The sequence below is a fragment of the Apteryx mantelli genome, chromosome Z, assembly GCF_036417845.1.
Source record: "Apteryx mantelli isolate bAptMan1 chromosome Z, bAptMan1.hap1, whole genome shotgun sequence".
NCBI classification, from domain to species: domain Eukaryota; kingdom Metazoa; phylum Chordata; class Aves; order Apterygiformes; family Apterygidae; genus Apteryx; species Apteryx mantelli.
The window spans coordinates 57942381-57957439 of record NC_090020.1 but is presented as its reverse complement, the minus strand read 5'-3'; the positions used below and the strand labels follow the sequence as shown (position 1 = coordinate 57957439).

Below are 15059 nucleotides of genomic sequence, written 5' to 3'. Positions count from 1 at the left end.
CCAATCTTCACATCTTCCACCAGTCCTTCTTTGTTTGTTAGTACGAGGTCCAGCAGCACACCTCTCCTTGTTGGCTCCTCCACCACCTGTGTCGAAAAGTTGTCACCAATGCTCTGCAGGAACCTCCGGGACTGTTTGTGCCTAGCTGTGTTGTCTTTCCAGCAGATATCGGAGTGGTTGAAGTCCCCCATGAGAACCAGGGCCTGGGATCGTGAGGCTACTTCCAGCTTTCTGTAGAAGGCCTCATTGACTTCCTCTTCCTGATCAGGTGGCCTGTAGTAAACACCCACAGCAGTGTCCCCCATGCTAGCCTGCCCTTTAATCCTTACCCATAAGCTCTCGACTCGCTCTTCATCCACCCCAAGGCACAGCTCAATACATTCCAGTTGCTCTGTCACATAAAGAGCAACTCCACCACCTCGCTTTCCTGGCCTGTCTTTCCTAAAAAGCACGTAGCCATCCATGACAGCACTCCAGTCATGCGAGCTATCCCACCATGTCTCTGTAATGGCAATGAGATCATGGCCCTGCGACCACACACACATCTCTAGTTCTTCCTGTTTGTTCCCCAAGCTGCGTGCATTGGTGTACAGGCATTTCAGGGAGGTGATCGAGCATGCAGGTTTCCCAGGAGGGGTAAAAGAGGGTCCTCCATAGCCACATCCCACGCGCACTTCCCTGGCTGCATTCACCTGTTGGAGGCATCCTGACTTGAGCAGTCTTTTGCCAACTACCCTGTCACTATAACTCTCCCCTTCCCCCGTCTTTCCTAGTTTAAAGCCCTCCTTACCAGGTTGGCCAACCTGTTGGCAAAGACCCGCGTGCCCCGCCTCGTGAGGTGGATCCCATCTCTCGCCATCAGTTGTTGATCTTCAAACAGGGTCCCATGGTCGTAGAAACCAAAACCCTGTTGCCAACACCAGCGGCGCAGCCAGTCGTTAAGCTGGAAAGTCCGTCTCCTCCTCCTCTCATCCATCCCCCTCACTGGCAGGATTGAGGAGAAGATGACCTGGGCTCCCAGACCCTTGACCACCATCCCCAGAGCTCTGAAATCCTGCTTGATGGTCTCCAGTTTGCCCTTGGTGTCATTGGCGCCCACATGGAAGAGCAGCAGTGGGTAATAGTCCTAAGCGTGGACGAGCCTTGGCAGTCTTTGCATGACATTTCTCACACGAGCCCCCGGCAGGCCACAAACCTCTCTAGACAAGAGGTCAGGTCGGCAGATAGATGCCTCCGTCCCCTGCAGCAGGGAGTCCCCCACAACAATCACCCGCCGCTTTTTCCGGGCGTTCCGGCAGGGCACAGGGTCTGTTGTCCCAGGCACTTCCCTTGCAGCCATGCCCATCTCCTCCTCATCCTGGAGGGCACTAAACCTGTTCTTCAGCTTCAGGTCTTCGGGAGGAGTAGGAGCCTTTCTCCTCCCATGAGCAGTGACCAGTTTCCAGCCTTCTTCTGTGATGTTATGATGTACCGTGTCACACGGCACAGAGCCCTCTGGCAACTCCACTGCTGCAGGGGGTTGGGACTCCTGAAGCTGCACAGTCTCCAAGAATACCCTGTCTATCTCTTGCTCATCTTCCCGGATGCTGCGCAGCCTACTGACCTCCTCCCTTAACTCCCTTACCTGACGACACAACTCGACAACAGCAGCACACCTCCTGCAGGAGAGCTGGCTGCCAGCCCAGGCCTCCCGGAGAGGCCCCAAGCACTCCCTGCAGCCTGAGACCTGTAGAGCTGCATCTGCTGTCAGAGGGTCAGTCTGGGTCCCAGCCTCTGACACAGCAGCTCCAACAGCCACTGGGGAACGTGCTGTGCAGTGTGTCACGACCATACTTGAGGAAGCGTACACCACAGGGATCAGAAACGAAGGTCCCTTCACGCGCCCTTCTGCACGAACTGCTGCCTCTGTTTGCTGTGCTCTAGGCCTGGCTCTTATATAGGCCTCTCCCTAGCACTTACTCCCAGGCTGCTTGACCCGCCCTAATTAAGGGCCACTGGGATCAAAGGCCCCAACTCCCTCTGGCCAGGGGCAACCAAGAGAGCTCATTAGCAGCAGCCACTCCTAGCTAGAGCTTTTCCCAGGAGCCAGAATAGATTTTCTGCAGCAGGTTGTAACTTTATTAATCCAATATTAATCCAATATTTGTTACAGAGAGAAGGCAGCCACCCGTCTTATTTACTGTGCAATAGCTTGTGTCTTGGATAGAGTAGCAGTGGATGTTTGGCCAGTAGTTAACCAAAAGCCAAAATAGACACTACAGTTTACCTTTAATTCAGCCCATCTCTGAATCTGCTCAGTGAGGGAGATGAGATTCCAAAATAATGCCTTCTAATGAGCCAGTGATTTGGCAGATAAAAGCCCTGGTCACATTTACTTCTAGAAGCTTGCTCTCTGGTCCTGTTCAGTGCCAGCTTTCTATCCACCAGTTGTGACGAAATAACATTAAAACGTAATATAAAAAATCCCTTGAGCAAAACTGTGCCATCAAAAAGAGACACAGAGCTAAAATATTATAAAGGCTCTCCACCAGTTTTGCCTGTTTCCTCTTTATTTTTTGAAGAATCAAAATCAAAACCAAAACATGTAAGAAAAAAGCCCAGGCAATTAGTGAGAGCCAGAGCTTCATGAAAATGCCCAGTGTTTCTTTGTTATGAGTGTGGAGCAATTAGAGATGGAAAAGGCTCAGGAACCACCAAGGGAAGTTTTAGGTCACTCCTATAAGACTATAAGAAAGGCTTTACTTGAATGGACGAAAAGTCCAACTAGTCTAGTGTCCTGTCTCACACTGTGGCCATGAAGACATGCCAGGGAAGGCATTCACTTAAGTACCTAAAATATTTCTTTTCCTTTCCCTCTTCTCTGAGAAATCTTTGAGCCTCCAGTTATTTTCAGCTTTAGGACTTTTCAAAGTCATATGTGAATTCTGTGTATTTAGTAACCCCCAGTTTCTTTTCAATGAAATCATCTAATTTCCCCGCAAAAGCATGAAAACTTCCTGCATCTACAGCTTTCTTTGACAAAGAACTCCACCAGTTTAACACCCGCTGTATGAAGAACCACCTTCTTTTGTTTGTTTTGAATCTGGTTCCTGTGACATTTTGAATCTTTTTTTTTGTTTTTGTTTTTCTTTATTGGAAGAGGAATTGAACAGTGGATCCTTACTGATCCATTCCGTATTTCTCAAGATTTTGTAGACCCATGTCATATCCCCCAAAGTTGTATCTTTCTTTGTGCTGAACAGTCTAAGCTTTGTTATTTTTTTTCCTTTTGTGGCTATCTGATATGGACACATGGAAACCTTCCCATACTTCTGATAATCCTCTGCTCTTTATCCTCTGATAATTCTGCTCTTTTTCTGAACCTTTCCCGCCTGATGTTGCCCTTTCTCTGAGGATAACTCATGGTATTCAAGGTATTTTATAACATAATGGTCTTTTCTGCTTTGTTCTCTGTTTCTTTCCTAATCATTCCTAGCATTCTGATTTGCTTTTCTTTTTGGCAGCTGCTGTGCAGTGAGCTGGTGTTACAATCCCAGGGTCTTATTCCTGAGTGGTAATATCCAGCACAGAGCCCATCCTTTCACATGTGAGCTTGGAATGTTTTTCCTCATGTATGTCATTTTACATTTTATGCACACTGAATGTCATCTGTCATTTTATTGTCTGGTAACTCAGACTTGTTGAGCCTGCAGTTCTTAATAAGAAGAACTTCTCTTGTCCTTACTATCTGGAATAATTAACAAACTTTGTCATCTGTATTCCCCTTTTCCAGGCCCTAGCACAATTACCTGAGGAATTCCTTTGACCTTGTTCCATTGCAAGAACTAACAAATGGTCCTGTATTCCAGCTGTTTCCTAACTTTTAATCAGATTTTTTTTATTTTTACCCATGTAGGGACACTTCTTGTAAGTCCTAGATGCTTAGTTTCCTTAAAAATCTGTCAAAAGATGGCGCATTCTTCCAGAAATATACCCTTCCTCTCCTTGCCTTTCCACAGGATCTATGAAAAACAGAAGACACGTAATGTTTTGTATTTGAAAAACTGGACAAAATATTGGCAGTGGAACACAGCTGGAAACTTCATGAGTTAACAAATCCTTGAATGATACATGTTCCTTTAATTAAAGACTGCAGTTTGCTGCTTTTCCTTCAAGGATATTGAGGAATTTTGGAGTGCTGCAGTGATTGTCCTCTTCTGCCCAGTAATTTACTGGTGCTTGAGATTGCATACAGATTTCCAGGGTTTTGAACTGAAAGTGTCTTTAGAAGTCAAGAAGGAGAAATATTTTCAGCTTGTCATCTTTAATTTTAATGAATTGCCCCTCCCACTTCTTTTTTCTCTCAAAGGATTTTTAAAGTGACTTTGCAAACATCAGGTAGTGAGTATAACCCTGAAAGATACAGCGGATGACTGAACTTCTTCATGCCTCTCATTGAAGGTAGACTTCTCTTAAAGCTCTTAATTTTAGGTATAAATTTTTCACAGCTGTTTTGCATTTATAGTTCCCATTCTCTTCAATACTGATGGTTGGAATTTTCTTTTCAAATTCTTCTCAAAATTCTAGCTTGAAAGATCAGACCAAGGCCATGCATTAAGTCATTTTCCGATCACGAAATAGCATCTAGTTAGGTCGCTCCAGACTTAAACTCTAAAAATTATGTTTTTATAGTAGATTATGAAGAAAATTAATTTTGTATTATATTTAGTAGGAAAAATTTGGGGAAAAGCACTGCATAGGCAAGTAACTACTACCACACTGTAATCATTTACAGGCTGACAATACCCCATACAAAATCTGGTAGTCACCTTGGAGTCCTTTGAAACATAATTTAAATGTTTATATACCATGCTGTTGAAAAGGTAAGATAATGTAAACAGTGTTGACATGTGCATCATCTCTTTGGCATGAATTTTTCCATCCAGACATTGAAAGCTGACTAAATCTACAAGCAGCTGAGAGCATGAGCATGTAATTAGAATTGTCAAGCAATGTTACGATGTATGGTAGTAACATTTCTGCCAGTGAAGTGTAACAGCACCACTGTACGAAGATTAGTGCTCTTTCCCCTTGGTCCTCCAGTACTTCAGTAACTTTGAATTGTTGCTTCCTTTTGCAAAGATCACCACTCTTCCAAATGGAAAAGACATATCAAATTACTTTCTGGGATTGGATCATGGAAGGAATTACTAGGGGATGAAAAGGAGTAACCAGATGGAATAAAGATTCTGATAAGTAACTAGGGGACAGGGTGGAGAAGTCCTTTCTAAATTCCGTGTCAGATGCAGAGAAAAGAATGAGCTGTGGGAAGGTGCCTGTTTACTGGAAGAGTGCTGTGTCTGTGGTGGTGCGACTCTCACTTCATAAACAGCAAATGCTCTTGTCAGTCACAAAGAAAACAACATTCTGTTGTAGAGAAACTTGGTAACTGATCTAGTCCTAGGGGTGTTTGTATTGATGGAAACTCTACCTCAGTATGCCATAAAAGTGTTGTTTCTGTTAAAGGGTGTGTGTGGTTCCCCCGCCCCCAGAATAATGCTTGTTTTTTACTTGGAGAGCATGGCAACTTTAGAGCTTTTGCCACCTTCTGTTGAATACAGCGATTATCTTGGCAGTTTTAAATGACAAAGTTATTGTGTGAACTGTTGTCAGTGGGGAGCCCACTGTAATCATGAGTGGCATTTAAATGTTTTAGTAAAATACTCCTTTGAATCAAGTTCTTAATCTTGTTCCAATCATTTCTCCTAAGCAGAGGTGCCAATCAGTTTATTCTGTAGTACTTTCTCTATATCATAGAAAGAAACGTTTGGTTAGTGCTAGGTACAAGTGGAAGAAGTGATACATAATAATATTCTTTGATGAATCTCGATTGTATTTATCTTTCCTTGACTGTTAAGAAAGATATTGCCTTCACAACTATGCGAGTTGTATGCAAGTTTCCCACCTTTTTTTAGACTTTATTTTGGAGAACTTTCCTATCAAAGGTGTTTATATTAAAATCAAGACTTATAATTTTGCTTCTGCATACTTGAATACTGAAAAGACACATTAAAATGACATGACTGTATTTGCTTTTTATCAAAATACAGAATGTTCATTTTATCTTTTGAGACTGAATATTTTCAGAAGAAACAATTAAAAAAAATCAGCTAAACCATGGGCTTAATCCAAAACATAAATGCCTACCTGCTAGTCCAACAGACATGATGAAAGATGGAATTTGATATAAATCTTTCCTATAGTTCATAAATATTTACTGTTGTCACTTCAGAAACACTAATAGTGTGTATACAGAAAGGTGGTTTTATTTGTTACTGTATAAATTGCAGTGATGTGGAAACTGAGCTGTGTAGCAGATTGAATGGTAGTGCTAAAATTATACATGTATGCCCACTCACATACATCATCAGTTTGAAAATCTAATAATGCATCACAGATGCTATGTTATTCTCTTATAGTAAATTAGTTTTGTAAATGAGCAATATTTATTTAAAAAATGTGGTAAGGATTCATTGATGACTTCGAGATTCTTTTTAGAGCTATGTTATGATACTTTGCTTGCACTTTGTTTACCCCAGAGTTGACCGCTTCTTCTAAATACAAGTTTCTGGACAAACAATGCGGTACTTGATCCTGGTGTTGGAGTGCGATGTGCATGTTTGTGGGGAATGGGGGAGTGAGATGAGTTTTTAAAACAGCTTCTGAAACTAAATGCCTTTTATAATTTAATTTTTGTTTCCACTGTGTTCAGTCTTACTCTAGCAGCCCTCCAGCTTTGAATTTATGCATTTTCTTGGTCTAACTAGGCATTTAGATCATGCCTGTCACCATAGTAACTACGTATCTCTAAAAGTCTAAATTGTGAGACACAAAATCACTGTTGCTCAAATGAAGTTTGCAAGTGTTGCTCAAATGAAGTTTGAGTTATCTCACTTTAAAAGAAGTAGTAGAGAGGACTGTAATACTGCATCTCCCTTTACCTTTAATTTCTACAGAATGAGAGTAAATCCAGTGCTTGTATATACTTGTCTTTATTCTCATTTTATATTTCAGTTAGCAGCTTTGTGAAACTCAAATAACTTGTTATATTAAAAAAACCAGCTCTGATAGATGCAGTTTATCTTTGAATATACTTGTTAAAATAGGCTGTCGCAGTCTATAAACGAAGTACGCCTATGTGTATTCTTACAGCAATTTTGTTCATCTTACAGGTTATTTTCAACTGACCTGTGCTGTTATAAAGGTTTTTATCCAACACTATTATAGAGAATCCTATGAACCTCATTAAAAGTTTTTATGTTATTCAGCTTTAAGTGATACGCATTGTTGAAAGACCACTGTTTTATAGGATTGTCCTTTGAATGATTTATTGATCCTTTTGTGCACACTGGAATGGTTTTGTTTCTGAAACTTAATGGATCTGAGGCTGCACTTTCTTTGTGTAGGCTACTGAATGTGAATTTTTTAATGTTTCTTTTGCCTCGTTTCTGTTTTGTTTGTCAGTTGCTGCACTTGGGGTGTTTGTGGACTTCTGCATGAGAAGTCTTTTGTATATGCTTAACAATTTGTATTAAATTAATATTATTGACAAATGAATAGTTTCCTCTTTATGAAATGCCATCATATGGCCTTATGTTACCTGAAATGAGACCAAACACGTGAGTATACTCAGAAGCACAGAGGCGGCTGGATTTGGTAGATGCAAGGTCCCCAGATACAAACGTAGGTACAAGTACAGGTGCACACATAGTATCAGCACCATTGTAACGAACCCTATCTGTGGTGTATTGAGCCTGCTCTATACTTACTCTGCAGCTGACTTGTGTGTTACTTGTGCACAGCAGGCTGCCAGATGTTTCAGAAGGGGTCAATAAGTGGCTAGAATCCTCTCTCTTTACATGGACAACATTCATTATAAACATTGACAGTATCTGCAGCCAAATCTCTGTAGGTAAAATTTCATCTTTTCTGTTTCTGTTTATGCTTGTGTTCCTCCTGCTTTGGAAATAGCTTTTAATTCTGAGATGTTTTATATTTGCTTGATCTCCAGCATTGTATTTGGCTCAGAGAGGCTCTTCCAGCCAAGCTGTGGGTTTGACAGAGAAAGCAGAATGTGGATTGACATCACTTTGGGTTGCTAACTGGAGTAAACAATGGCTAATGGAGCAGGAGAGAGCAAATTATACACCTCACTGGTTGACTAGAGTGAGTGTGGAATTTGCATTTAGATCCCAGAAAATAATTGCTGCCGTGCGGTTATAGTCATTTCCCTGTTAAGTGGGGTAGAGGTGGAACAGGGGTTGAGGAATTCTAAGCAGTGAAGAAGAATGAATGATTTGCTGCAGAGACCTTCGCTCTTAGACCTCCTTAATCACACCTGGCCTAATAACTAGATGGTTCCATGTCTAGGCCGCTCCCTCACAGGTCCCTCTGCCTGTGAAACTGCTGATTTACTAACTGGTGCACTTCAGGTACCTATGGAAATTTTTGGTGTTTAGTAAGAATGTTTAGTAAGACTGTCTTCACACCTGTTTTGCATCTAAGTTAAAAGAATACTGTTTGCTACCTGGCTGTAAGTTAATATGCAGGCTATGTAATACAGGGTTGTAAGTAACCAGGCTTGTAAAATGAATTTTAAAGTAGCTGACCGGCGGTTCCCCCTCCCCACTAGATACTTTTTTCTCCTCTTGTACTTACTACTACGTTAACGATTCTGACTATAGCAAAAGCTTGCCTGAAATTGTGTGTTCTACAGAACACGCTGTAGACTAAGTACTTTTATGTAAAAAATGACATCAAAGAATATGACACTTCTTGTGTAAATTGTATTTTGTTGTGATGACAGAGATCTGTTGCAATGAAAACTATGTTGGAGGTTTCTTTTTTAAAAAAAGAAAAAGAAAGCATTGTTCTGGAGTGTGATGAGGGAGAGGGGACACTTGTTCTGTTGGAATGGTGAAGAAATAAGCTAGATTCAGTGGAGTGGAACTCACCTTCTGCATTCTTCCTGTGAAGATGTGGTGGCAGTACCTGATTTGGAAGTTATTTCAACTATAACTTCCACACGAGAGCTCTATGCTGGCGTCTGAGAAAAATCTTAGGTGAAAAATGCAAAAAGAGAGAGAACTACAGATGTCCCACTATGGTCACCCTATTGTATTCAATGGTAGAAGCTAAGGAAATTATATAATGTTGTCTTGTATGTGAGAACTTAAGAACAATAACTTATTATAAGTATCATGAAAGCTTTTACCCCAATACCCAGGGGAATATGTTAAGGATATAGTTTCAACTTCAATCCACATTTCACAACTGATACTTTAAATCACATCCTCCAAGGCTGGTAATGGTTTAGGCTGTGTTAAAAATTCAGTTCTTTGGCTTGTTGTATATCTGTTTTATTTAAAAGAGTTTCTAAACATTTTTTTTCTTGTTTTAATTTGCAGCACTACTTTACTGTTCTTTTTGGCCATGAAGGGCAGAAGCCACTAGAGCTCCGTTGTGAGGATGAAGTTGACGGAGATGAATGGGTAGAAGCTATTCACCAAGCTAGGTATGAAGTCTGCTCATTTATGCTCAACTCCATTTTACTGTTGATAAATTGATAATAATTTGAAAATCTAAATCCTCTCTAAGAAGAAACATATTACAGTGCATTAGATAGGTACTGTTTGTGATCCATAGGTATGCTATAGAAAAATTGCCTTTATCAGTTCATGCTTGTAACACTGTATTTTATCATTCACAAACGATTGTGTTCTAGTTGAAATTTCTTCAAGAAAAGTATACTTCTGTTGGAAACAGAACTGCTAGGATTAGTTCTCTTTTAAAGGAAGTGTGTTACGTGTATGAAGAAATAAGTTACCCGCCACAAAAATGAGTAAATGAATGTTTCTTAAAAAGACTTCATGTAGAAATAAGTGTGAGGAGGAGGTCAAACTGTAATTATGATAAAATGCCCCAAGTAAAATGCCATCTCCAAACTGAAATTGTGAACAATGTTCAATATTAAAAGGGTAGGTCTTGTAAACAGTGACATGATAGGACTTCAGCAATGCCATACTCCTTCACGGAGAAAAGGTCGAAGTGGTGGATAAGCAAGGCTTACAGTATAATGTCAATGGAAATCATATAACCCAAGCTTTAGGAAATGGGTAGCAGAGGCAAATGTCTTTGAAATGCAGTTCCTCCAGCCTCCTCTCGTGTTCTCTAACCTCAGCTAATCCACACTACCATGGTAACGCACAAGGAAAGAGGCAGTTTCTGAGTTGCTTAGGACCTGAACCATGTAAACAGAAGTGATTTTGCTTTAGAATCAAAAGTGAACAATACCAGCTAGTAGTTTTTAGTTTAGATCCTCTGAAATTATGCCTTGAAGCTCTGAGCCTTCTGTCCTCTAAGCATCCAGTCTTTGTATCCTTACCCTCTTTTGAGTATAGGTGCCTGGCTGAGCAGGTCTCATCCTTTCTTGGGAAACACCTGCTGGGTTCTGGTATTAGATTAGCCACATTTTGCGTGGTAGCTCTCTCAGGTTAACACATTGTTTCAGGAACTGAGAAGCTATGAGGCTTCGTACTCTGAACACACCCCAGGACTGTATGTTCACCAGCAGGCAGTCCAATATCACTGAGGGGATGAGAAAGAACCCTTCACCTTCTTACTGAATCTGGGCCGATTTCTGTCATTAAGTAAGACAGAAAGCAAATGAAAAAAGGAATCTAACTTTTCTGCCTTATGGTAAAGGGCATTTAGGGGAAGCAAGATCCCACAGTCTGGTTCCAGTTCTCAGGATAATGTTTCTTACCCATTGCCTGGTGTAAAATGCATGTAAGGAAGATGAGCTTCACAGCACTGAGGGAGAATTTCTCTGGAGGAAGTTCAGTCCATAAAGGTAGTCACCAGTACCAGGTATTAATTTCCAAGCCAGAACTTAACAAAAAACGCTTAAGCCAACATGAAACAACACAAAGCTGAAAATACTGACAACTTAAACTTGCTAAGAATAACATAGTCTTGAGGTTCAAGGTTGGGGGTGGATGAATTTGGCCTCCCTCAGAATATTACCACTGCAGCTTTCAGAAGAAAACTGGGTCTCCATTCTTCTAAGCTGATGTTGTCAGCACCTCTTTTGGGCTATCACAGCAAAGTATCAGTCTGCTTATCTTCCCTCCTTCCCTGCTGTTTGGCTTTTGCCTTTTATTTGTGTGCCCATCTGAACTGACCATAATGTGTTGAACTACAGACGCCATTGTGAGGGATATTCTAAGGCCTCTCAGTCGTTTGAGGTTGGGCTTTTTTATTTTTAACGTACTTTTCTACATAGGTCTCTAAATTCCTTGGTCTCCAGGGACTTGGGCATTGCTTTTCTTGTTCTAATATTATTTTCATGAGTAAAATATCGACAAGTGACAGACAACCATTCTGTGATCTAGTTGCTATGTATATAGTGTGGCACATTACTGTGGTTGCCTCATTATTCTGATGCTTCTCTATGTCAGTGTAAACTGCTTTTATTTGCTTTGTGTTGCATCTAGCAAAAACAACTTGGAAATGGATAATTAGTTACTTAACTGTTGGGTCTTTTATCAAAGATGTATCAAAGAAGTGAAAACAATAGTTTTAGACTATTGCATAAGATTTTTCTTGGCAACTTAACTAAACAAAATAAAACTACAACAATTTTGCTTCAGGGATTAAATTTTGCCTTTACCACCAATTTAGACTTTTTTGCTTGAGTTGGTCTGTATTCTTGGCATATGTGACAAACTCTAGTAACTTCTTCAGTGTCATTGTTCATTTGAGGCTAGCATAATACAACTCTGACCCCTCTCTCAGGTTTTTGGTTTGTATTACTAAATGGCTATTTGTCTAGCCTTTTGAAGACACTTTTTTTCACATCTCAGATGTCTTTGGGTAAAAATTCCAGGCGGTATTGAGAACGTTCCCCCTACCCTTAAACTGAAAATAGGGATGAGAACATCTTGTTCTATGTGAATATGTTGGAGTTTGTGAAGTAGAAATACTTAATTGCTTTCTGGAGGATCTCATCTTCATTAGTAGCTATGGTAATCCATGTTTTATCTGAGACAAAGCAGTTGAGGGTGGCTCTTCTTTGAGCATTTGGGGGGGGGGGTTGTTGTTGTCTTTTGCTTTTCTTGGATTGACATATCCAAAATCTAATTTTGGATTGCTTTTCACCTTTTTTTTTTTTTTTTTGGCCAAAGATGTGTTTGAAACCATCAAAATCTCTTCCATGTTTTATTTAATTTGAAAGTCATATAGTTGAAAAACAACCCCTAGAGTCCCACTGTGTACTGTGTCCCACTCTAGTAAACAGATGTTTTATTTGGTTGCAAATTCATAGTTAAAGCATTTTCTGTTGTGGCCTTGTCCATTGCTTCTTGGAAGATTTCCCTTTGGGTGGGATGCTGCTGCTAATCATTTGGGACATACTGTGCATGTTCTTCAGGAGCTGACAGGCTCTTGTATGCTGAGGCTAAACACTGCAGTGCTCATGTTCCCTTCCATGAGACATTATTTGGCTCGCAGAGTTTGCAATGGAATATGTAATTCAATATATTTTTACGGAACTCCATTATGAACTCCACATGCGTCCCTACTTTGCATGCTTTTCCATTTTATTTGAATTCTCAGTGTTTTGAGTTCTCAGTAATATCCAGAGTGGCAGAGTAAGATTTAGTTCTTATGCCATTCTGGATTGGTGGACTCATTCTTGGCAAATCCTAATTCCTCAGTCAATGACTGAAGGTTCTGTTTTGGACTTTTGTTCCAGACCTTGGTCTCTTCTGAAGAACTCTGTTTCACTTCCAATATTCTGAGGCTAATTTTTTACCTTCTCTTACAAATTATTCTGTGTTTTTATGATTTTTTTTTTCTTGCACACAACTGAACAATTCTTTATTTGTTTCATATTTTTACATTGGTGCAGTACTGAACAAATATCTTGGCCTTTTCTACTTTAGCTTACTGGAAAGTCTTAAGTTAAGTGCTTCTGGCTGTAGTTTCATGTATGCTTTAGACCTTCATAACCCGACATTGCTGCTGAAAGAAACAGCTGTCATTCTTGTAAGTCAGCCATTCATTCCCACACCTTTACCATGCCTTCCCGCATGCTGACATGAGTGTGAACTTAATTGGGAAACTGAATTGCATTAAAATGAATTATATTTTGTTTATCTTTTGCCACCTAATTAATCCATCTCAGTTCTCTGGATCTTTTCACTGCGTATCCATGCAAAACACCTGTGTTCACTGCACAAGGGAAAGGGCAGCACATGGGTGGGATATGGGAGAGTGCTATGTGGGGTAGAAAGATGGGAGTGCTGCTTTCAGCTAGATTACTGTCTAAAGCATATGCGAAGCTACTGCCCTCCAACCAGCAATTCTCAAGAAAAGGCTTGCCCTTCAATTTTGTTGGCACGTTTTGCTTGCAAATGTAGGGGGTATTTCATGTAAGATTTTGTAGGCAGTTGTAAACTCAGTATGCTATCTTGGAGCTGCCTGGAAGCTGGGAGCAAGTGCCCTGCTGCTGCTGAAGCCTTACTGATGGAGAGAATATACTAGCTGAGGCTTGCTGCTCTAATAACCACAATTTTGTGGTTTCCAGTTGGCTAGGGATAGGGCTGAGAGAACTTGAGTAATGCTCAGAACACAAACAAAGCAAACTCCTATCTACCTTCAAAATAATGTCTAGCTAGAATCACAGAACAAAGCATTTAGGGGTTGCTGAATCTGGTAGCCTGATAGCGGTGAGGCTGCTGCTGCTCCCTTTACATAGCTCAAACCAGTAGCGGGGCTGAGCATGTATTCCCAACATGCACACAAGCAAACGCATGGATACAACATGTGTGTATATATATATACACACAGCTGGCTGTACAGATCGGTTTGGAAGGATACACTCAGCACTTGCTCAAACCCAAACAGCATCAGTGGCATCATCCTTTCCCCTCTCTGGCTGATCAGGATGAAGGTCCGTTAGTGGGAGCTGTATACATAATTGTATACATATATACAATGTTGATCACACCAGTAAATGGCTTAGGCATGCAGTCTATGCAGTATCTATCTATGGAGCCTTGGTCTTCAAGGCTGCCTAATGCACATGAACATGCAAGCCCCTGAGGTGCGTGGCCTCACTCCAGTTGCTGGTAGTCAAGACCCCCACAGTTACAGATGCACATGCACTTCCCCGCCCCGATCCTCTGGCACACTGTGGATCCTCCAGTAACTGGCCTTAGACAGTCTATCCAGTAGGTGGCCCTGGACTCACTGGCTTTCCAGTTACCCCACTGCACACTGGCACACACACATATGCACTGTGGTTTCCCTGGTAATTGGTAAACAGGCCCTCCTCCTGCCACATGCGCTATGGATCCCTCCAGTAACTGGCCTTAGACTCTCAGCCTGTCTGGTAGCTGGCCCTTGGATATTCTCATCTTCAGCTGCCTAACTCAGAGACACACGCACATGCAAATGAGTTTCTTGGTGAACCCCAAAACCTCACGGTCATCTTAATAGCGGGCTTGAACCTCCTGGGCCCTCCAGTAGCCAGTTCCTTCAGCTGTCTCACTCAGAGGCACCCCTATCCAGCCCAGGCTTATAGCTGCTTCCATACCTGGCTCCCAGGCCACTTTCCCTACTTGCCAGCTAATCCGACTTGATACTCTGTAGCCATCCCATATGTACCCTGACTTGCTTCAGTAGCTGGCACCACAGACACACGGGCCCCTGTGACCTGCAGGGACCTGCACTCCAGTTGCTGGCACTTAAACCTCCATGCACACACATGCACACACGTGCACACAGACTAGAGAGTTCCCCTGCCCAGGAGAATAGTTAAAAATGAGTTTAAGGAGCAGACAGGGCAGGCTGTGGTGATCAGGCGCAGGGCATGGCCAGACAAGCATACTGACCAGCAACCTGTTTATACACGACCAGCTCCTTTATCCCCTATCCCTCTATTATCCCACGCTTGTTCTTCCCCAAGCTTCCTTGATGCCTCCCTTTCCCTGCCTTTGGTACCTCCCCTAGTAGAC

The 15059-nt window shown here is 41.5% G+C and overlaps 1 protein-coding gene across 1 annotated transcript in view; it reads left to right on the top strand.

Annotated features, from left to right (window-relative positions):
- Positions 1-15059, top strand: part of RASGRF2 (Ras protein specific guanine nucleotide releasing factor 2) — a 135300-nt gene that overhangs the window by 36831 nt on the left and 83410 nt on the right. The window contains exon 2 of the mRNA XM_067315553.1: positions 9447-9553. Within this exon, the coding sequence (XP_067171654.1) occupies positions 9447-9553 (107 nt within the window). The remainder of the gene's footprint in view (positions 1-9446; positions 9554-15059) is intronic.